Genomic DNA, 23,056 nt, shown 5'->3' with positions numbered 1-23,056 from the left:
ATAAAATTAATGACAACAAATTTATGAAAAATCAGGTTATCAAAAAAAAAAAAAGAGAGAGAAAAAAAAAATTAATGGATAAAGTAAAATTACTTCAAAAATTCTTGTTTTTAATGTTGCTCAAATATAAGCTCTATAATGCTATATATAGCTGTTTATGCCAAATCACAGTAAATAAGAACTTATACTTAGTCAATTCTAATTAGTATTCTTATATTACTTATTAATACTACAATTTATGTTTGGATTATGGATGGATAATGGTATAGATTTTAAAGAGAATAAAACAAGAGTAACGTGAAAGCCAAAGTGTACTTGTTAACAAATTTTAAATGGAAGATAATTTACCAACAAAATAAATGGCGATTGGAATATTACAAACACCGGATAAACACGAAAATTGAGAATGAGTTTTAATACTTGAAAACTTGTAAGAAGAAAGCCAAAGAAAAAAAAAAATTAATAAAAATGAGAAATAAAAATAAAGAAAAAAAAAAAAAAAAAAAAAAAAAAAAGTAAAAGAAAAAGAAAAAGAAAAAAAAAAAATTGCATAGATTAAAATTAAAAACATCTAAAAAATCTATATAGACATAAAGTGAAAAAGAGAAAAAATAACAGAGCAAAATGAGAAAACAACATCAAGAGAATATGAGGCATGCATGTACTGTTGATTACCGAAAGTCATTTATCTATAAAGAAGTTAGTAGCAGAACAATAAAAAACACGAAATACCCCAAATAATAGACAAGAAATTATAATAAAACTTATAATAAAACAAAAATTGGAAATAAATCGATTAAGGTGTGAATAATATTTTTTTTTTTTTCTAATCAGTTTGTTAATGGAGTATCACTAGACCCAGTTCCATCAAATAAATACAGTAAGCATCAATCCATAAATATCACTTCTTTTTGTTTATTTTAATAGGCACGTAAAAGAAAAAAAAATTGTGTAGAACTTACAAATAAACTCTATAAATTGTACAACAAAAATGTAATGAGGGACAAAATTGACCTTTTTTGTAACATTATACGATAAAAAGAAGTTGTTCCAAATTATAGTGATATATTCATTCACCTGAATGATAATAGTCATATAAAGATGGTGGATATTTGATGATGAAAAAAAAAAAAAAAAAAAAAAAAAAAAAGGTAATTGCAATTTCTTTTATTTCATTGTGTATTGTCGTGCTATAAAATGAAGCAGCTATATCTCATTAGGCTTTTTTTTTTCTTCTTTGTATATTAATAAACACGCCACATGAAACATTTTTATCATATTGAGTACAGTTATGAAATAGTATTGAACATGAGTTTAACAGCATTAGTAGTGACAACAATCTTGGCCTGTTATTGTTTTCTACAATATTCGTTTTACGTTACTCATTTGATATTGTTGTTGTTGTTGTTGCTAAGCTTTGATAAACAATATGTATTAGTAACTGACCCATATTGGTACCTAAGGCATTATTTATATTGGTTTATATCAGAAACACACATTTTGGAAATTTCATGTGCGTGAGAAAGTGAAGATTAAGAAAACAAGCTTGAAAGATCTATTAATTAATTGCTTGTATATTTAAAAGATTTGTGATATTTAAAAATTAGATGTTTTTGTTGGTATATTTTTACACATTCAACATCCGTACATTATACCTATTAAATTATGTTTTAATTTATTGACGTATGGCTTTTTGTCTTGTTTTTATTATTATAAATTTGGAAATTACGATTTGTCAAAAAAGGGTAAAATTAAAAAAATAAATTAAAAAAAAATAAAAAAAATAGCAAAATAAAAAATAAAAAAATATTCTTACTAGATGTACAGGTGTTATAATTTGTTTTAAAAAATAGTCACAAAACAAAATAGTTATAAAAAATGATAACTTTCTTTTTTCCACTTTTTCAGTGAAAAAACTTTTCTTTTTTTTTTTTTTTTTTTTTTTTTTTTGATTAATCCCAATTGCAAAATGTACTTTAATTTTGGTTAGGAACTCGCGTGGAAGGCAAATGAATATAACAATTTTCACCAAGAAATATATATAATATATATATAAATATACATATTTTTCCTTTTCCTTTTCCTTTTTTTTTTTTTTTTTTTTTTTTCTTTTTTTTTTTGTACATCTATGCAACAAAATTGTACAGTGTTTCCCATTTTATCATATATTGTTTTGATTCGTAAATCATTAAACACTTGCATTTATCCGGTATTAACCTATAACACATATATTCTTTACTCGAAAGGAAAGGAAAAAAAATATATCACATAGATTTAAAGAGTATCAAACACACCAATGTCATCCAAGAATACCCGTATTGCAATTGTGAACAGTGACAGATGCAAACCTAAGAAATGTCGTCAAGAGTGTCGTCGTTCCTGTCCAGTAGTCAAAACTGGTAAACTATGTATTGAAGTTCAACCAAACTCAAAAATCGCTTTTATTTCCGAAATTCTATGTATTGGGTGCGGTATTTGTGTCAAAAAATGTCCGATGAGTGCCATCACCATCATTAATTTGCCAACAAATTTAGATAGTGAAGTTACCCATAGATATTCTGCCAATTCTTTCAAGTTACATAGATTACCCACTCCAAGGCCAGGCCAAGTTCTAGGTTTGGTTGGTACTAATGGTATTGGTAAAAGTACTGCTTTAAAGATTTTAGCTGGTAAACAAAAGCCAAACTTGGGTAGATACGATGACCCACCAGAATGGAGCGATATCATCAAATATTTCCGTGGTTCTGAATTACAAAACTATTTCACCAAGATGTTAGAAGATGATATCAAGGCCATTATTAAACCACAATATGTAGATAATATTCCACGTGCCATTAAAGGCCCAATCACCAAAGTTGGTGAGTTGTTAAAATTAAGAATGGAAAAAGATGCCGATTTTGTTAAATTTACTATCAAGACTCTACAGTTGGAGCATGTTTTGAAGAGAGATGTTGAAAAATTAAGTGGTGGTGAGTTACAAAGATTTGCTATTGGTTTGTCTTGTGTTCAGAAAGCTGATGTGTATATGTTTGATGAACCTTCTTCCTATTTAGATGTAAAACAGCGTTTGAATGCAGCTTTAATCATCAGAGCGTTGCTAGACCCAACCACTTATGTTATCTGTGTTGAGCACGATTTAAGTGTTTTGGATTATTTATCTGATTTCGTGTGTATTTTATACGGTGTTCCCTCTGTTTACGGTGTGGTTACTTTACCATCTTCGGTTAGAGAAGGTATTAATATTTTTTTGGATGGCCATATTCCTTCTGAAAATTTAAGGTTTAGAACTGAATCATTACAGTTTAGAATGGTTGATGCTGCTGATGATATGGTTATAGACGCTACCAGGTCGTTTGAATACCCAAAAATGAAAAAAACACAGGGGGACTTTGTTTTGAATGTGGAACGTGGTGAATTTAGTGACTCTGAGATTTTGGTCATGATGGGAGAAAACGGTACTGGTAAAACCACTTTAATTAAATTATTAGCTGGTGCTATATCAGCAGACGACGGTACCCAAATTCCTAAACTTAACGTTTCCATGAAACCACAAAAGATTGCACCAAGGTTTCCAGGTACCGTTAGACAATTGTTTTTTAAGAAGATAAGGGGTTCTTTCTTATCACCTCAATTTCAGACGGATGTTGTTAAACCATTGAGAATTGAAGACATTATTGACAATGAAGTACAGACCTTATCCGGTGGTGAATTGCAAAGGGTTGCCATTGTTTTATCTCTAGGTATTCCAGCTGACATCTACTTGATCGACGAACCTTCTGCATACTTAGATTCTGAGCAACGTATTATCTGTTCAAAAGTCATTAGAAGATTTGTTTTGCATAATAAAAAGACTGCTTTTATTGTTGAGCACGATTTTATCATGGCCACTTATCTAGCTGACCGTGTTATTGTTTTTGACGGTGTACCATCTAAGAACGCCACTGCTAGAACCCCAGAATCTCTATTGACTGGTTGTAATAGATTTTTGAAGAATTTGAATGTTACGTTTAGAAGAGATCCAAATTCTTTTAGACCAAGAATTAATAAATTGGATTCTCAAATGGATCAAGAACAAAAGGCCAGTGGTAACTATTTCTTTTTAGATAGTACTGGTGTTTGATAATGCTAGGGAGCAAATGGAAGGATGAAGAGCAAAACATCACTTTTTTTTTTTTTTTTTTTTTTGGGTTGGTTCCCAAATTATTTATTTATTAAAAAGTATATTAATCTTATATATTACTATTGAGTTAGTATGAAGTATTTTTTATTTTATTTTTATTTCATTTATCATTGTTTTTTTTTTTTTTTTTTTGTGTAATAATCAATTTAGTTTCTCTATCTTTTTTTTTAATTTTATTTTTTTTTTTCTTTTTTTTGTGTGTGTTATCCGAAGTCCTGAAGATCGTATCCTCGCTACCAAATGGGAAAATTATACCGATAATTTACTTTCCAACAAGTCATATCACTTTCCACGAACAAAAGTTATTGTTTATATTCTATTCGTATGAATTTCTTAGTGGTAAAAAAATTACTAAATCTTATAATAATATAAAATGTAACCTATTATTATCCCTCATTTCCAGATGTAAACAAATACAAAATATACTATTCATTGAAAGCCAATTGAAGCAAGGGAAATAAAATAAAGAAGAAAATATTACAAGATTTGGAAATATGCCATTTACTCAAGGATTATGGGTATTGGGTTATGGAAGTTTGATATACAAGCCACCACCACATTACAAATACAGAATGCCCGGTATAATATATGGGTATGCTCGAAGATTTTGGCAATCTTCTTCAGATCACAGAGGCACACCAGAGAGTCCTGGAAGGGTAGTTACATTGATTCCATATGAAGATATTATTAGCGATTCAAAATTCAATGAAAACATTGAGCACTATTTAGAAAATAACACTACTGATCCAATAAGGGGGAAAAAAAAAAAATTGAGTGAAAAAGATTTAAGCATAATCGGTGTTGCATATTACATCCCACCAGATTATGCACAGGAAGTTCATCAATATTTAAACGTTAGAGAACAAGATGGATATACTATCCATAGCATAGAAATACATTTACCTTCATTATCAGAAAATACCACCCATGATATGGATTTAAAGAATGCACTCAATATATTGCCAATTGAGCAAAACCCACAGACAGGCAACAAATACCATGTGTTAACTAGCTCAGTTTACATAGGTACTAAAAAAAACCAATCGTTTGTTGGTCTCGAAAGCATTTCTGATACTGCCAAAGTTATTGCATCCAGTGTTGGTCCCAGTGGAACAAACTATGAATATTTAATATTACTATACAAATCAATTAACGAAATCTTGAATAATTTTGAACACAAACTGCGTATTAAACGTAGAGACTTGTATTTGGAAGAATTGGTGAAAAAAACAAAAGAACTGTATGAATATGCAGAACCAAGTTGGATATAGTTTTGTTTTATATAATTAACAAAGGGGGCTTAATAATATGTGTGACGATTCTTTATAGTTTACGTTTAATAAAAGTTTTTTGTATGTAGTGGATGAGAGGGGAAGCCATCTATAATTATTTCCCTCGGGGTATTTTTATTATGACATAGAATATAAGATTTTTTTTAATTGAATTTTTTTAAAAAAAAGAAAAAAGAAAAAAGAAAAAAGAAAAAAGAAAAAAGAAAGAAAAAAGAACAAACGTTTACTAAATATAAAAGAAATAACCTTTTATTAATAAATCACAATCAAAGAAAGTACAATCAAATAAACAAACATCATGATTTCTGAAAAAGGTGCTACGGTATGTGGTACATTAGGAACTGTGTGTTGGTGTGTCCAACTAATTCCACAAATTATATATAATTACAGATCAAAAAATTGTACAGGCCTTCCCCCTTTAATGATGTTTTTGTGGGTTGTTTCTGGCATTCCATTTTCCATTTATTTTTTGGTTTCAAAAGCCAATATGGCAGTTCAAGTTCAACCACATTTGTTCATGTTTTTTTGCTCTTTAAGTTTTATCCAAACATTATATTACCCTCCTGTCCAACTACCTAAATGGAAAATTTTGATTATATGCTTACTTTTAATATCCGTAGATGTTGGCATGGAAGTTGGATTTGTTTTATGGTTAAGACCATTGTACAGTAAGGGAAAACATTGGCCAGATTTAATTTTTGGCATTATAGCCAGTGTTTTATTGGCTTTAGGCTTGATTCCACCATATTTTGAACTTTTCAAAAGACAAGGTGAAGTCGTTGGTATCAATTTCATATTTTTGTCAATAGATTCGCTAGGTGCATATCTAAGTATAGTAAGTGTTATATTGGGGAACATGGACACAATGGGAATAATCTTATATGCTATTGTTGCTGCTTTGGAATTGGGAATATTTGTTAGTCATTTCATATGGTGTTGTCGATTTAAATGGTTTGGAAACGCTGCCAATAAAATGGATTGCGATATGGAGTCTGATAATAGTAACATCAGTACGAATAGTGGAAAGCTTGTTAATGATAATGATACTTGTGAAGAAATAATAGAAGACCACGCTTTACATGGTGCTAACTTTGGTCCTACAGAATTTGAAAAAAATGAAAATGAATCTTTTAATAAAAAAAAAAAACAATTTAATATAACCGATATAGAGTTATCCACTATTTAGCAATTATAAAGACTACCAAATGATTCTTTATAAAATGATAGTAATTAACACGTAATTCTATTATATCTGTAAGCATTTAAATATATAGGTGTATGTTTATCTCATCATAATGATTAATATCTAAATATTTTCTTAATTCCATTTTGGTACTCGGCGATCGCATTAATTCAGCAATAGTTAAAAAAAAAAAAAAAAAAAAAAAAAAAAAAAAAAAAAAAAAAAAAATTTGGTGCACATATCAAATACAATTCTTTATTTGTAATAGTTGATCACCAAATAAATGTAGATCAACTACCAATTAAAACAAGTATACAATACTACATCTTTCTTTTTCCCCTTTGAAATATGAATATTGACAATTCCAAATTACCAAAGGATTATTTTGATATGGTTAAAGAGGCTCTAAATGAGGAAAAAAGTGAAAAAACTTCCAATTTAAAGAGAAAAAGATCAAAAAAATCACCATCAAAAACTCCTAATGTTAAGCCTATTACTGCTCCATTAATCAAAAGAAGAAGTACCAGGATTAAGAATAAAAATACTTTAACTTCTAATCATACTCCAGTGGTGATTATCAATTCAGATGATGATTCTCAGGACCCAAATCAAACTCATTTTCGCAATAATTTAACTCACAATACCACTGTGGATATAAAAGACAAAGAAGAGCAAGTTTCAAGTGGTGAAGAGGATTCTGATGAATCTTTTGGTTCCGATAATTTTGAGGATGTTTTACTAGGAGACGCTAACGATAATGGCGAATCTAGTGTTGATAATATAAACATAACATTAGATAAATCATTTCCTGTTGATCAAAGGGATAAGTCCAAGAAACAAAGGAATTTAAACCTAGTGCAAAAGGAAGAGCGCCAATTTAGACTAGGCTTTCATCAAATGCACCTATTAACACTACTATCGCATGGATATCAAAGAAATAAATGGCTAAACAATAAAAAATTACAAACAAAATTAAATAACATAATTCCAAATTCTGTATTTGATTTATTACATCCAGAAAAAGATGAAGAAATGCCACTAAGAAGCACGAGGAAATTGTTGGATGGATTAACCAAATGTATCAAGATATGGGATAAGTATTATGAAGTAGTGGATAGTAATACTACTGGAAGGATAAAAACTTATGGACTGTACATGAGACCATGGGACAAAATATCCTTCGGTTTGGATGGAGCTTGCGACATACAGCACTGCAGATTTTCATTTAATGAAACAGATTTTGTTCAAAAATTGACCAAATTTAGAAAGGGGAATAGGGATCTGGGTGCACAAGGATTTGTAGCCATGTTAAGAGCGGTTGGTGTAAATGCGAGATTAGTAATGTCATTACAGCCACCTGATTTTACCAATTTAAAAAAAATATCAGCTACCCAAGAAAAAGGTAAACAAGAAGAAAATAGTCATAGCAGTACCAACACGGATAAACAGAATGAAAAAATATTTGAAGACAATTTACTTGCCTTCCAACCTGGTATAGATAATTCTTCTACTATAAAATTTCCGTTTAAAAACAACTTTGCCAGTAAAATGAGCACAATAGATGATATCTTGGCTGAATTAAATGAATCGGAAAAATTCCCCATATTTTGGTGCGAAGTATGGAATAAATTTAACAAGACTTGGATAACTGTGGATCCAATAAATTTCAAAATTATAGAACAACACAGATTTAATAGCAATGGCAAATCAAAATTAGAACCGATAACTAAAAAACAACAAAAATACAACATGTTAAGGTATGTCATAGGATTTGATAGAAAATTAGGTTGTAAAGACATTACCCCACGTTATACCACACAATTCTTTGCAAAGGTTTTTAAAAAAAGATGTACCAGGATTCCTGAACTTGAGACTTGGTACACAAAAAGTATCAAATATTTGAACCACCTGGCAGGAAGAACGCCTATCAAAATAGATAAATACGAAGAGCAATATTTGGACAACAAGTTAAGTTTAGAAGGTATTCCAGATAGCTTACAAGATTTTCAAGGACACCCCAAGTTTGTTTTAGAGACAAATATTGGACAAGACGAAGCTTTGAAACCTGGATGTTCAAATTGTGGGTTTTTCAGATTGAAAAATAAAAATAAATCCATCAAAGTTTATTTGCGGGATGATTTACTCAAATTAAGGTCACCGAGAGGTTGGTTTATGGAGGGAAGAACTTTGAAGAAAGGAGCTAAATATTCCAAAGTCGTACATAAAAAAAGTTTTACTACTAGAGAAATAGAGGATGAAAGATTATATTCTATAGATCAGACAGAGTTGTATGTTCCACCATTAGCCTCTTCCAATGGAGAAATTCAAACTAACTCTTATGGGAATATAGATGTTTATAAACCAACTATGATTCCATTAAATTGTGTCCTAATTGAACATGGGTTGGCTACGAAAGCTGCAAGATTTTTAAATATTCCATTTGCTGGAGCCGTGACTAGTTTTACCTTTGAAAAGGGCAGAACAGTCAAACCTTCAATTACAGGTATTGTTGTGTTACGAGACTACAAAGAGGCTGTTTGTGAAATGATTGACGGTATTAGCTATTCACAAGAAAGAGAAGAATATGAGGAAAAACAGCTAGAGGAGTTAGATCACTGGTTAAGTTTTTTACGCAAGATCCAAATTAGGAATAGATTGAACAGACACCATGGTATTGTTGATCAGGACTCAGAGGAAGATATTAAACAAATATCAGATGCAGAGAGCGAAGAAGGGGAAATGGTTGGCGGGTTTATACCTGAGAATCTGTCAGATCACGAAAGTGTTATGGATGTCACAGAGGAAGACAGAGTAACACCAAATACGAATAGTAGTGATCAAGAATTAAATGAATATGTTGCCTTTTTAAATGAACTCAATGATGAATAATAAACCAGCTGTCATTAAGAAGCAATTTTTTTCTTTTTTCCTTTTTCCTTTTCCCTTATCATAGCTTCGTTGCAGGACAAAATAATAAAAAAAAAAAATAAAACTCATTGTTATCATGTCAGTTGACGAACATTGAAAACTGTTATTAACATTAAATGTTTTTAATCGTACAAAAAAAAAAAAAGAAAACAAATCCGCTTTTTTTTTTTTTTTTTTTTTTCTTTCTTTTTCTTTCTTTTTCTTTTCATCTCAATTTTGACTGTGTTATATTTTTATGCATTAAATTTTTGTTAGTAAGCTTTCCTCATTTTTTGATGTATTTTTGGTACTAAAAGAAAAACAAATAAATATCTATATTCTAGAGCTGACTACAAAAGGAAACAAAAAATATTTCTTTTATTGATGAGTTTTCTGAAAAAGCTTACCCAAATTAAAAAGACCAAAGATACAAATGCTACTACTGTCAAATCTTCTACCGCTGGGAGATCTTCTAATTTTGACTCAGTATCTAAAACAGCCCTGAATGAAATGGCACTTGATCCGTTGAATATGCAAAGCTCATTATTACCCAAAAAATACATAAGGGAGGAAGATCCTGCTGTTAAAAGACTAAAAGAGCTACGAAGAAAGGAACGGGCAGCCAGAGGCTTAGATGCGTCTGTTAAGAAAGTTAAGAGATCATCATCCTCTACAAGAGCCAAATCTTCATTGTCAATGAGGACGAAAAAAAATGGTCATAATAGTAATGATAACAATATTTTATCGGAAAGCAAATTCAAGAAAACATTATTGGAACGTACTGCTAATCAGAATAAAAGTTCTTTAAAGCCTTATAAAACAATTGAGAAAAAATTAACCTTTGAAGAATTAATGAAGCAAGCTGAGAATGTTAAGAATGATAAAAAGGGACCGACAACCAGCAATAGCACCAACGCCGAAGTACCTACTAATCGTTTCAAATCGAAAAAAGTTGCATTTAAAGGTTTTAAACCAAGAACGAAAACGCCAACAAGTTCCACTAATAATCGTAAAATTATAAAAGAACCAGTTGTATCAAAGACGCACGTGCCTAGGCGCCAAAAAGACTCTGAGAAATTAGTAAAAGTTTCTCTACCTAAAAATTCTATAGCCAGACCCAGTGATAAGCTAAAATCTAAATTAGAATCCAAACAAAGGGGGAAAAGAAGCAAAAACAGAGGTTATTATAGTGAGGAAGAGGATGATGATTTGGATGATTTTATTGAGGATGATGATCCTGGATATGATAGGAACGAGATATGGGCTATGTTTAACAGAAATGGTAGACCTGGTTCTTCGTTTGGTAAGGAACAGTATTATGACGATGACGATGACGACGATGATGATATGGAAGCTGATGGATTAGATATTTTGGAAGAAGAGGAATTATCAGCTAAAGCTGCAAGATTGGAAGATAAAAGGGAGGAAAAATGGTTAAAGCGACATGAGCAAGAAAAGAGACAAAAACTTCTTGATTACAGAAAATGATTAACATATATTTGATCCGTTTATATATATATATATATATATATATATATAGTTTTTGTCCTATATTATGATAATGAAAAAAAAAAAAAAAAATTTATACATTAATTATAAAATAGTACATCATAAGATTAATCCTAAAATACCATACAACGCAACACAAGTAACTACAATAAACAAAACAAAACAAGCAACATAATGCCATAGAGGTGCTTTACTGAACCTACTAAATAGTAACAAAACGCTAAATATACCAAATCCTAAAGAACATAGCATTGAACCAATTAGTGTAATGACTAAACTGGTCCCCATTTCAATACCGACACTAATACTATTACTTTCTTCAAAAATAGCAACAATGACACCAAGTGCAATTCCGCTTGTTAGACATGCAACAATTAGTGAAATTAAATAAAAAAAAGTGTATACCTGATCATGTTTATATTCAAATACAGAAAAAGTGTCTTCTTCTTCTTCTTCTTCTTCTTCTTCTGTACGATATGGTTGAGTACTATTGTTCACTTTTTGGGATTCAATATCTAATTCTGATGGAACAATTGATTTATAACTTTTAGATTGGTGCAGTAATGGAGACAAGTTCATATCGATAGATGTAGAATCGTAGTTATTAGTGAACAAAGAAGGGGCCAGATTGGTATTAGCAGAAAATGATGACACTAATGAAGGCTCGTAATTAGGACCTTGTGTGCCATGATGTGGTAAGTCATTTTGATTAAACATCTGTTTATATACTGCATCAATAAAATTCTTGGAAAAGACAATGAATTCTTGGGGACGTTCGCCATGATAACCATTGTTATAATAATAAGAGTTTTCATCATAATTGCCAGCATCATAATTAGTATCATAATAGAAGGGAACGCCACTTTCATCTTCTTCATCGTCAAATTCGTTCCAGTACCTAATAGTTGGCCTATCCCTTTTTTTATTATTGATATTACTATTACTATTATTATTATTATCATTATTATTGGTGGTAAAAGCAGGAGAGGAGGAGTTTGGCTTATTTCCGTATGAAACAGAGTCCAAAATAGATGATTTATCCAAATTTTTCCTCATTTTGCGGGTTAACTCTTGAAGCATTTTCAACCCCAACGAATAAAAAACTTCGCTGGTTAATTCGTCATCTTCATATAAATAAGCTTCTTTATGATCATCTAACGCAGTATGAAACAAGTCTCTACCATCATTAGTATAACACAATTTCCAGAATGATTTTTTTATAGGATAGGAATTAATTTTGTTATCAATAAGTTGGCTCAAGAAATTCAACAGGACAGGATCATAAGCTGAACTGGCACCATAACAGTCACTATTAGTTGGCAATTTACTTATGGTAACAAAAGCTTGATTTTCCCAAAAATGAGAATCTGAAGATGAATATAATGGGGAACATATGGATATTTGATCATCGATAGTGCATAGATATAATGGAGAGCTTTGAGCATGATTGGTATCATCAATATTAAGCAATTTACTGTTATTACAAATAAACCTTGTTCTTCTAAATTGGATATTTGGATCGACTTTATTTAGTTTTTTAGATTTGATCCATTCTAATAAAACTTTATTCACAGGAAATTGCAATATGGAATTTGATTCTATTAGTTTACTATCTCTAAGCAAAGGAACCTTAGGATTACTGGTGCTGTTATTAGCGTTGAAAGTGGAATATGGAATGGTGTTTGTTATCAAAAAGTTCCTTAACCCACCAATATTACATTCAGTAACACATTTATCATTTGAAGCAGAGGAGGCATTACCATATGATCGGTTGTTAGTGTTAAGATATGATAGGATAAAATTTGGGTTTAAATCGACATCACTCTTTAAAAAAATATCCAATGGTTTATTGGCATTGGATAAATTTGTGGGTTTGTTTAATAGTTCGAATTTAGTATTGGGAGAGTCTGTGATAACGCTATTTTTTCTAGAGCCGTTCGTAGAGGTAGAAGTGGCCACATTAGTATTTTAATATTTTCAAACTATGTAAAGACTTTGTTCTGTGCAAAGAGTCATCGTTATGGATGCCAGTATCATCGGGTAATAATGGCAATTTCCGTTGTGTGTTTAATAATTCATCGTCTACCAGCAAGAACCCTGCTTTCAATAGAATGAATTTCAATTGCATTATATTCTCCTGTGAAACCAACAATTTCTGCATAGTTGTACAGTTCCCTATCAATAAACTATCAAATTCCCATTCAGAAGTTGGGATATTTTTATTTTTGATGTTACTGCCGGACAATAAGGTACCATTATCATCAACGGCGTTAATATCACTAGTAGTGCCATAAATATAATCAATAATTAAAGAAACTTCTAAAAGGTAAGGATCTAAATCGACACTTATAATAGAACAACCTTCATATCCATTATTTAAGATGTCTGATTTCTGTAATTTGATAACGAATTTTTTAGCTATTGAGCGATTTGGATAATATTTTAAAAACTTTTTAATTAATTTTCTTAGAGCAATTTTCTGTACAATTAAAAACCTTGAAATTTTTGTCAATAATAAACTACAAGCGTCGATCTTTCTTAAAAAGGAAGTAGTGATTAACACATGGTGGTGATGCTGTGGCTCTAGGCTATCATTTTGACCAGAAGCATCGGCGATGTTACGTGCTTTAAGTTTTCTCAAATGGGTTTCACAATTTAATAGCCTACTTGTTATTTCATTTAATTTTAAACTGACAAACATCGAAACGGTTGTTAACTGTTGTATAAATTCCTGATATAGTTTATTTAAATTTTCATCGTCATCTATTGTTTGCCCTTCCATTAGGCTATTAGGATAGTTGCTTATTCGAGCATTGGTTGTTATTTTTTTAATAAGTTTTTTTAATTTATTGTAGTCTATATTGTTGTGTTTCCATTCGGGAACACTTTTATCAAATATTTGTTGACCAAACTTCATTTGAAGGTTGAACTAATAGCTTGATATTATCTTTGATATACTTGGTGGTAAAAAAAAAAAAAAGGCACAGCTTTATGGATTAGTACCTGCTGCTGCCTTTTAATTTTGTTTTTTAATTTTAATTTTTCTTTTTATTGTAAGAATAGGGTTTTAAGGATAAGTTTGTAAGGATAAGCTTGTAAGGATAAGTTTGTAAAGATAAGCTTGTAAAGATAAGCCTGTAAATATGCAAAAGTGATTTATATTGAAAGCTGCAGATGAGAATTATTTTTATAACAGAAAAAAAAAGACAAAAAGACAAAATGTATAATATGAAAATGATATCATATCATACGACGGAAGGGGGTGGAATGTGATAATAAATCATTTACGTAGTTAGTGACGTACATTTTTTGTAGCACGTGAATTAATTTTTTTTTTTTTTTTTTTTTTTTTTTTTTTCCATTTTATTTTTATTTTTCGCATTGCTTAAATGCTTTTTCACTTTCCTTGTTATCTAAAATATAAAAAAGAGTTTTATAAAATAGATGGAAAAAGACAAATCAACCAACCATTATGTCAGATAGGAGAAGGAATAATGGTACTACCACCAAGAACAACAATCATAAAAACTCTACTAATACAAAACCTACTGCTTCCGTGGTAAGATTTATAACAGACCAGCCATGGTATTATAGAGAAAGTAAAGTTGAAACTGATCATAACAATACTGATTTATTGCTTCACCATAGGAGTACAAACTCCAAAGATCAAGTATTAAAGATATCTTCCCAAAGGAATGACAAGGCCCATATGGGCTATGGTATAAAAGATGAATTTATTCCACTTTCCACTACAACTACGCGTAATACCAATAAGAGAAATAGGAATCTTATACGATGCGATACATGCGGTGCTGTGGGCCATTTGAGGAAAGATTGTTTAGATATTCCACTATCCAAGAGGAAAAAAAAAAAATTGACGATAATAATAATCTTAAAAATGCTGTGTTAGCAAGTAAACAGATAGATGAGAAAAGCCTCAACATATTAGTGCGTAACGACAACAATTATGATTCAAAGAGAGATAGATGGTTTGGATATAAGGGGAAGGACTATGCCAAAGTATTAGAAAGATATACTCAAAATCTTAACACTGAAAATAACTCGGATGTTGGCACCGATTTGGATACGGATGAAGAATGCGAATTAATGCTATTGGGTTTAACCCCACAGGATATTTCAATTTATTTACAAAATAAGGATAAAAACCAAGACGATAACAAGACGTATACCAGTGTAAGATTAAGAGAAGACAAAGCGGTGTATTTAACCATAGGCGAAGATGGTGAGGAAGGTGTTACTAAATATGACCCTAAGTCAAGATTGTATAAGGATGAGACAAAGGGTGTTATTAACACCAAGAATAATTTTTATTATAGAAATGTCGATGGAGAAGGTTTAGAATTCACTAAATTACAAAATAAATTAAAATTAATTCAGCAAGAAGAAGGAACAGCGAACACCAGTGGTACTGCTCCTAATGGGGATACCAGATGGAAGAATAATAGAAGAAAGAATTTTGATCATAATATTCAAGAAAAGGTGTTAATAGCTAATCCAACTAAATATGAGTATTTACTATCGAAGAAGAACAAAGATGATGATAAAAAGCAGAAACGGGACTTGAAATATTATGAAGCTGTTAGACCTACTAGTGAGCCTAATGGAAGTGACCAAAAACAGTTGATAGATAAAGTTATAGATAAATACAAATAACAAACTTATTTAGATTAAGAAAAACAGTTGATATTTAAATTATTATTTTTCATTGGTTATGATTGGGAATTTGTATATATATTAATTTTTTTTGTTGGTACTAAACTTTTAGTACTTGTTTTTTGTTTCACGTTTCTTTTTTTTTTTTTCTTTTTCTTTTTTTTTTTCTTTTTCTTTTTTCTTTTTCTTTTTTTTTATATTACACTGTCAATATATTAACACACTGCTTTGCTTATTTTTATTACCCCCAATTTAAAAAAAGATGAAAATATTAATAACTCATATTCTTTCTATAAAACATACTTTTTCAAAATAGAAACTGCATTAATAGACCGACAATCTTGGAAAAAAAAAAAAAGGAAAGAGAAAAAGAAAGAAATTATTATCTCACACAGACCATGTCCATTGAAAACAGTTCATTAGTGAAAAAATTGGCTTCTAATAATAAGCCAACAAGGGATAAAGCTTTAGAAAGTCTACAGAAATATTTACAGTTATCGCATTTAAAACAAAAAGATTATGATAAAATCTGGAAAGGATTGTATTATAGTATGTGGTTTTGTGATAAACCAAGACCACAACAAAGATTAGCCGATAAATTAGGTGAATTGCATTTGATATTTTTGTCTCAAAATAACAAGCCAAATGTTGAAGGGTTTATCAGATTCAGCAAATCTTTTTGGAAAGTGATATTATTAGAGTGGTATACTATTGATCATCATAGAATAGATAAATATTTATTATTGATAAGACGTTGTTTTTATAACCAATTGTTGTTTTTGGATAAATGTAGTTACGATTCTGAATTAGTTTCTAAATACTTGGAGAAAGTTTTAATGAAGTTTCCATTAAGTGGTGATAAACGTGTTTATACTGGCATTCCAATGCATATAATTGATATTTTTGTTGACGAATGGGAAAGAGTATTTGAAAAAGAGGAGGAAGAAAGTGATGATGAAGAAAACGAAAAAAGAAAACAGATTGACCAAAAAATTATTAATGCAAGTTGTGTTTCTAAAATGGTTGATATTTTCCAGAAATTATATGATAATGTCTTGAACAGTAAAGTATTGAGGAAGAAAATTAAGGAGGACATTTTAGAAAACGAAACCTTGTTAGAATGGAATGTCATAAATCAACATTTACAGAAAACGGAAACGACAACTGAACAGGATGAAAATGAGGAAGAGGAATGGAATGGTTTCTAATTATCATATTCCGCATGTTTCTAGTGTATGAGATAATTGTATAACTATGCTATATATATTATTATTATTATTATTATTAGTTTGTATCGCTGTAAAATGTGATAGTTGGTTCTGGCACGGACTATTGAAGAAGATTCCCAGAGCATTTCAAATCCAAAAAAAAAAAAAAAAAAAAAAAAATAAATATTACAAAAACAAAAAAACTGAAACGGACAGGAATTGAACCTGCAACCCTTCGATTGCACTTTTCAATGCCATAATAATGGTATTTGTTAAAGGCCGAAACCAATTAATTACACTGGAGTCGAAAGCTCTACCATTGAGCCACCGCTTCAATTCGTTGAAATTGTCGTAATATGAAACCAAGTAAACATATATTACAACCAACATACAGGAAATCTCCGTAATGGAAATTACTTTTACAGGAAAACACCGTAACCAAGATGCCGCCTAAGGAACAACAACGAAATGTTGGAAAAGATTAATATGAACGTCAAATATAAATGTGAAAATAAATCATATATAAAGAGATGATTTATTATCAAGTTATTCATCAAAAGTATTTAAGTTATAGTTTTAAATAAATCTTTATTATATATTATTATTATATGTAAAGACCGAAATAGAACAAGAAATTAATTACCATAATCCGAGCCCGTAATTATTACGACTAATCCTGAGTTACGCTTACGATAGAAATTGTTGCAAGGTGGACTCAACTAAAGATATTATGTGATTAGACTAGTTCTAAATCGATCTTTTCTCGTTATTATATATCACCTATATATAATATATAATTACTTAAGTTCTAAACTAGCTTACACAAGCAAGGACAATATATTTACTAAATCCAAAACTCTTTAGTGAGATGTTGGCTTTATATACCCCTGTTTCCTGTTGTCGACCTGACAACTTTTACCATAATTAGGACAGCGCATAGCATTAGCTTTTCAATGCGCCATTGTTAACTTTGATACCGTGGTGGTACAACAATATTAGCTTTGCTGGAATAATTACTATTAGACACAACATCCTCGTACAAGTCTTTTTACGGTTATTAATACGTGATTTATCTTGTTATAGGGTTTACCTTGTAACATAAACAATGTCACAGAAGGAGTATATTGTGAGGCATGATAAGTAAATTGATTTTAATATTTCACCACTCACATCAAGATAGATGTAATAATTTGTTGCCTGATATTTAATATACTTTTAAGTAATAAAACTATAACTTATATATTTCGAATTAATTTCATAATATACACGTTTCTAAATAAATCATATCTTTATATATGAATCCTTTTCACCCTTTTTTTTTTTTTTTTCCATCTGTAGTTTGCATTATTCTTTTCTATACTTTTCGGACTTTTCATATTTTTTCCAAAGTTGGTATATTTTGTAAGAATTATGCTAAACAGAATTCTATTTCGTAACACGGGTTAATACAACGATTAAGTTTAGTCACCCTCCATTATCTCGATAAGTTTGTATAAAATATAGAAAGAATAATTATTATAGAAACTTTCTTTTTATGATAGTGATATGTCAAGAAAAGTAGGATAAAAAATGGAACATATATAAAGAGATGGTTTATTCTATTCTTAAATACGAGGTTATAGGAAATCAGCCATTTTATTGTGTCAAAATAATGGATAGGGATGTATAAAAGAAAAGCAAGATAGTTTATCTATATCAGATTAATAATATTTTCTCTCTACGATATAACATAAAGATGTACTGCATAATAGTTTCCCACCACCTTGCTGTTGCAGGATATTATATAAAAACGTGTTGCCAAAGAAAGTTTGATAAAAAAAGAGGCTATAACTAAAGTATTGATAACATGGCTATTATATAAGTTGGCAATAGAAATGGATTGTGATAATATTTATTTATTTCAACGGAGGACAGCTTGTTCTTTTTGTTTTTGTTTTGGTGTATGGGTGTTTTTAATTTTTTTAATTTTTTTCTTTTTTTGTTTTTTTTTTTGTTTTTTTTCCCCCGTGTAATCGTTGTTGCCATTTAAAAGATAAATAAATTTGCTGTGGATAGAAAATCTTGTATATTTTCTTCTTCTTCTTTTTTTTTCAAGCGTTCACGCACTATATATATATATATAAATATATAACATTGCATAGATAGATACATATAAAAAAGATTTAAGGTATACCAAAAATACACCAAGTTTATCCTCCTTATATATATATACACACACACTATACAATGGCTAAATCTACATCATCCGCAAGTGCAGGTAACAACAATACCAATGTTGAAAAGATTGTTTCTGGGGAAGCCCCATTAGAATTTGTTAAAGAAGGTGTATCATTTATTAGTAAATGTAAGAAGCCAAACCAAAAGGAATATATGAAAATTATTAGAGCTGTAGGTATTGGTTTTGTCGGTATTGGTATTATTGGGTATGCTATTAAATTGATTCACATTCCAATTCGTTATTTAATTGTATAATTGTGTTTTAGTATATTTATAATATGTATACGCTTTTAATATATTTCATAAGATTCCGACAAATTTTTCAACACCTTGTTTGTTAGTTTCCGAGCGGAGAGGAGGGGATTTACCCGAACATTATCTTTGAAACGCGTTGTATTTCTCAGAAACGCGTGTATAAAACAAGATTTTTCTTCTTCATTTTTTCCTTATTATTATTGTATTGTTTACTTTTTGGTGTGTATTGACACGCAGAAAGGAAAGCACGTAAGAATTGTTGGTTGATTGATTTTATAATTGGTAAAAGCACAACGTGTATATATAAAAAGAGCTTAAGAGAATTTGAAATATACATTAAAAAAAGAGAAGAAAATTAAATTAAATTGGAAAGAAAAAAAAGAAAGCGAAGAGGAAACAAAACAAGCCCCGTGTAAAGTGACACACCAAATAACAATGGAATCAGAAACGAAAAGTGAACAAGTGGCAATTCCACCACAACAACCCCCAAAAGATGATCTAAATGATATATTTACCAAGATAAAAACGCACTTTCCACCTGCAAAAATTAAAAAAATAATGCAGAGTGATGAGGATATAGGTAAAGTATCAAGTGCCACGCCCGTGGTTTGTGGTAGATCATTAGAATTCTTTATAGCATTATTAGTCTATAAAAGCATGGGTGTTGCTAATGAACTAGGTGTTAAAAGGATAAGTCCTGAGATAATGAAAAAGACTATATTAGAGGATGATAGATTTGACTTTTTAAGGGAAAGCATATGCGGCCAGGATGAAGAAGGGAAAGAGGATGAGGTTACTGCCTGATTAAATAAATCATTTTTTTTTTTGTATATATGTTATCTTACTCATCATTTAAAAATACGTCTAGATCCTTTTTATTTTTGTTTCATGTTTTATTTTAATACATTTTTTTTTGTTTTTTTTTATTGTTAAACGCAACCTTAAAGTTTTACTTTTTGTTTCCTTCACGTTCCCTTATTCTCATATATCTTCTGCACGCTTTTCTAACATCTTTTGACAAGGTCCGTGATTCTTTTTATTTTATTTTATTTTATTTTTCCCACTAAAAATATTACCAGTAATTAACCAAACAAGGCTTATAATTGTACTATTATTATCACTTTAAATGATCTCACATAAATATAGAAAATACTTTATCAAATCATAAGAACATAATTAAGTCTTTCATTGTTTACCTTTTCCTATTTATTATATACTACTAATAATGTTAAACCTACTATCTTATGTATTAATAACACACTTCCCATAAATAAAAGACATAATCATCTTCTGGAGCTGTTACTTATCGTTCATTGCTGTCATTATCTATCCAATAATGAATAATTATATTTTGACCGCTCAAAATAGCAACACTAATAAAACACTTGCTATGAATAGAAGAAGGAAAAGTCAATATAATTTATTATATAATTTGGAATTAAATGATTTGTCAACTTCAATGACAACTGTGCCACACAATTTTAATCACGTTCCTGTTAATACTTTTCTTACTCCATCTGTTTCTAATAATAATAATAATACTACCACTACTACCACTAATTACAGACATTACAGAAGTTTAACTGCTAATAATATAAAAAATGAAGTTTCCGTAAGCCCATATGTTTCCAACAATGTTCCAGGTCTCAGAAGGACGTCACCAAATCAACAGCAGTATAATAATCCTAATAGAATGTCATATCACAGTGGTAGTCAAAGTATGATGAATTTTAATCACTATACAAACAATAATAACAACAACAACTACCATAACCGTAGCTATAGTAATATTAATAAACCTATAAAATTTCATATGCCAGTTGTTGCCACAATTTCACAATTCAACCAGTTAAATCATCAAATGCGCAACATCCCACATAATGCCTTGGAACTTTTTCTGATTAATAGGAAAAAACAACAGAAAATGATGATGATGCGGCAATTTAAATTTGCAAATGATGAAATTTACACACCAAGAACCCACAACGACAAAGTTTTTGATAACAGTGGCACTAGTAAGCATGCTGTTGATCCTAACAATCCATCCTCTGTAACTACAGGTTCTAAAGATTGTATACCTACTTCAATATCTATTACTAGTGACACCAGCAGGAGCGATATTAGTAGTGTTATAAGCACAAATAGTGTTTCTACCAAAGAAACACGCACTCCCGACAGCACTTGTGATCTATCCTCGACTGCTGGCACTGCCAATACTTCTAACACTTCTACTGGAGAGGGAAAAAAGATAAATACTTTAAAGCATGCCACCTCTGGTAGTAAAAGATTTGGGTTCAAGAAAATATTTAAAAAATTTTCAGCAAGAAATTCAAGCAGCAAAATTGATAAAAAAAAAACCAGTACATTAATACCTGTTGTGTCTAAAAATACGGTAATCGATGGTGGAAATATTTCTAAAACTGCCACCAGCACAGATGGCCAATCCGATAATAAAAATGAAATTAAAGATAAATTTATACTACCTTCATTAGAAGAGCTAAATATATCTGATAACGTTGCAACTTTAAAGCATGACACTTTTTTGCACTCCACTTCTTCTGCCACTATCAGCGCTGGCACTCCAACAAAGGATACAAATTTGAATCCAAATGATAAACCTACCGATGGCTTGCTAGATGTTGATTCATTATTTGAAATATTAAATGCAGACTATGCCCAAACTAATAACAAAAATATAGGTACTTTAGATTCTAAGAATGAATTTATACCATTTATTATTGGTGAGGAAGAGAATGGCGTTATTGCTGCTACAAATAATAGCTCGGATTCTTTGTGTGGTTCAGTAGAAGAAAATGAAGAATTAACAAACGAAACCGTCGTAATCACACCTGAAAAAGATGAAGAAACTTTATTTAATGAGTTTGTTGCCAGACTCTTACAAGATTTTGTGCATATACAACAGTTAAGAAGGACATATGCCAACGAAATTACATCGGACAACGTTAATATTAGGTACAATAATGTTGTAACCAGAGGTGAATATAAAGATGAGGTATCAGTAGTTAAAGAAAAGATACCAAATATGTCAGAATGCGTCGGGGCTTTTATTTCTGGTAATAATACTAACGATCATAATCTAGACTATAATCCAATGGAGGATAAAATTACTCCCGGAAAAAACAAGACAATTAGCTTCTCCGCCAGTGTAGTTATATGCGACACTTTTTCATCGACAGAATACGAACGTAAAAATAGTAATTTTTACGGTGTTAATGACGTGTTAAAAATGAATAATATTGCTACATTGAAATATGATTTAAATAGCTTTAAGAATTATGAGATGATGGTTCATAAAGATAGTGTTACGAACACTCACTTTTTATTATAAACAGTAATAGTAAGAATTGCGATAATATGTTAGGCGTGAATTATACAACTTGGGACAATATAAATTTTATTTTTATTTTTATTTTTATTTTTAGTAACATGGCCATTTTTAATAATGATTATATAAATTATATCAATATTATTTAACATATAATGAAAAAAGTTTAATATTATTTAAAAAAAAAAATAAAATTGGATAATGAACATGTCTCGGACTACGTTTTTCGGAAATCTGGATTATATATATAGATACCCTCCCCCCACCCCTTAGCTTTTTTCGACT

General features: G+C 30.1%; 11 protein-coding genes and 1 non-coding gene across 12 annotated transcripts; 10 read left to right on the top strand and 2 right to left on the bottom strand.

Moving 5' to 3' along the window:
• Positions 1–2,296: 2,296 nt before the first annotated feature.
• On the top strand, positions 2,297–4,120 carry RLI1 (Fe-S cluster-binding ribosome biosynthesis protein; the record flags this gene model as incomplete). Its single annotated transcript, XM_046080480.1, has 1 exon — positions 2,297–4,120. The coding sequence occupies one exon, from the start codon at positions 2,297–2,299 to the stop codon at positions 4,118–4,120; it is 1,824 nt and encodes a 607-aa protein (XP_045935808.1).
• Positions 4,121–4,674: 554 nt separating this feature from the next.
• GCG1 (gamma-glutamylcyclotransferase) lies at positions 4,675–5,451 on the top strand (the record flags this gene model as incomplete). Its single annotated transcript, XM_046080479.1, has 1 exon — positions 4,675–5,451. One exon carries the CDS (start codon positions 4,675–4,677, stop codon positions 5,449–5,451), a length of 777 nt encoding a protein of 258 aa, XP_045935807.1.
• Positions 5,452–5,770: 319 nt separating this feature from the next.
• Positions 5,771–6,658, top strand: ILT1 (Ilt1p; the record flags this gene model as incomplete). Its single annotated transcript, XM_046080478.1, has 1 exon — positions 5,771–6,658. The coding sequence occupies one exon, from the start codon at positions 5,771–5,773 to the stop codon at positions 6,656–6,658; it is 888 nt and encodes a 295-aa protein (XP_045935806.1).
• Positions 6,659–7,003: 345 nt separating this feature from the next.
• RAD4 (Rad4p) lies at positions 7,004–9,544 on the top strand (the record flags this gene model as incomplete). The annotated part of the gene is made up of 1 exon (XM_046080477.1): positions 7,004–9,544. One exon carries the CDS (start codon positions 7,004–7,006, stop codon positions 9,542–9,544), a length of 2,541 nt encoding a protein of 846 aa, XP_045935805.1.
• A 402-nt stretch (positions 9,545–9,946) lies between these two features.
• SPT2 (Spt2p) lies at positions 9,947–11,050 on the top strand (the record flags this gene model as incomplete). Its single annotated transcript, XM_046080476.1, has 1 exon — positions 9,947–11,050. The coding sequence occupies one exon, from the start codon at positions 9,947–9,949 to the stop codon at positions 11,048–11,050; it is 1,104 nt and encodes a 367-aa protein (XP_045935804.1).
• A 120-nt stretch (positions 11,051–11,170) lies between these two features.
• On the bottom strand, positions 11,171–13,853 carry VTC5 (Vtc5p; the record flags this gene model as incomplete). The annotated part of the gene is made up of 2 exons (XM_046080475.1): positions 11,171–12,893; positions 13,066–13,853. 2 exons carry the CDS (start codon positions 13,851–13,853, stop codon positions 11,171–11,173), a joined length of 2,511 nt encoding a protein of 836 aa, XP_045935803.1.
• A 1,013-nt stretch (positions 13,854–14,866) lies between these two features.
• Positions 14,867–15,745, top strand: SLU7 (mRNA splicing protein SLU7; the record flags this gene model as incomplete). The annotated part of the gene is made up of 1 exon (XM_046080474.1): positions 14,867–15,745. One exon carries the CDS (start codon positions 14,867–14,869, stop codon positions 15,743–15,745), a length of 879 nt encoding a protein of 292 aa, XP_045935802.1.
• A 398-nt stretch (positions 15,746–16,143) lies between these two features.
• On the top strand, positions 16,144–16,953 carry RRP1 (Rrp1p; the record flags this gene model as incomplete). The annotated part of the gene is made up of 1 exon (XM_046080473.1): positions 16,144–16,953. The coding sequence occupies one exon, from the start codon at positions 16,144–16,146 to the stop codon at positions 16,951–16,953; it is 810 nt and encodes a 269-aa protein (XP_045935801.1).
• Positions 16,954–17,157: 204 nt separating this feature from the next.
• SCDLUD_001651 lies at positions 17,158–17,287 on the bottom strand. The gene is made up of 2 exons: positions 17,251–17,287; positions 17,158–17,194 (listed from the first exon to the last, which is right to left on the bottom strand). It is a non-coding gene; the product is annotated as a tRNA-Trp (tRNA).
• Positions 17,288–19,179: 1,892 nt separating this feature from the next.
• SSS1 (translocon subunit SSS1) lies at positions 19,180–19,425 on the top strand (the record flags this gene model as incomplete). The annotated part of the gene is made up of 1 exon (XM_046080472.1): positions 19,180–19,425. One exon carries the CDS (start codon positions 19,180–19,182, stop codon positions 19,423–19,425), a length of 246 nt encoding a protein of 81 aa, XP_045935800.1.
• A 435-nt stretch (positions 19,426–19,860) lies between these two features.
• Positions 19,861–20,229, top strand: BUR6 (negative cofactor 2 transcription regulator complex subunit BUR6; the record flags this gene model as incomplete). The annotated part of the gene is made up of 1 exon (XM_046080471.1): positions 19,861–20,229. One exon carries the CDS (start codon positions 19,861–19,863, stop codon positions 20,227–20,229), a length of 369 nt encoding a protein of 122 aa, XP_045935799.1.
• Positions 20,230–20,761: 532 nt separating this feature from the next.
• AFR1 (Afr1p) lies at positions 20,762–22,774 on the top strand (the record flags this gene model as incomplete). Its single annotated transcript, XM_046080470.1, has 1 exon — positions 20,762–22,774. The coding sequence occupies one exon, from the start codon at positions 20,762–20,764 to the stop codon at positions 22,772–22,774; it is 2,013 nt and encodes a 670-aa protein (XP_045935798.1).
• Positions 22,775–23,056: the final 282 nt, after the last annotated feature.

Source organism: Saccharomycodes ludwigii, chromosome II (genome assembly GCF_020623625.1).
Source record: "Saccharomycodes ludwigii strain NBRC 1722 chromosome II, whole genome shotgun sequence".
Lineage (NCBI taxonomy): Eukaryota > Fungi > Ascomycota > Saccharomycetes > Saccharomycodales > Saccharomycodaceae > Saccharomycodes > Saccharomycodes ludwigii.
Note: the sequence above shows the minus strand (reverse complement) of the source record. Positions and strands in the feature narration are given on the sequence as shown.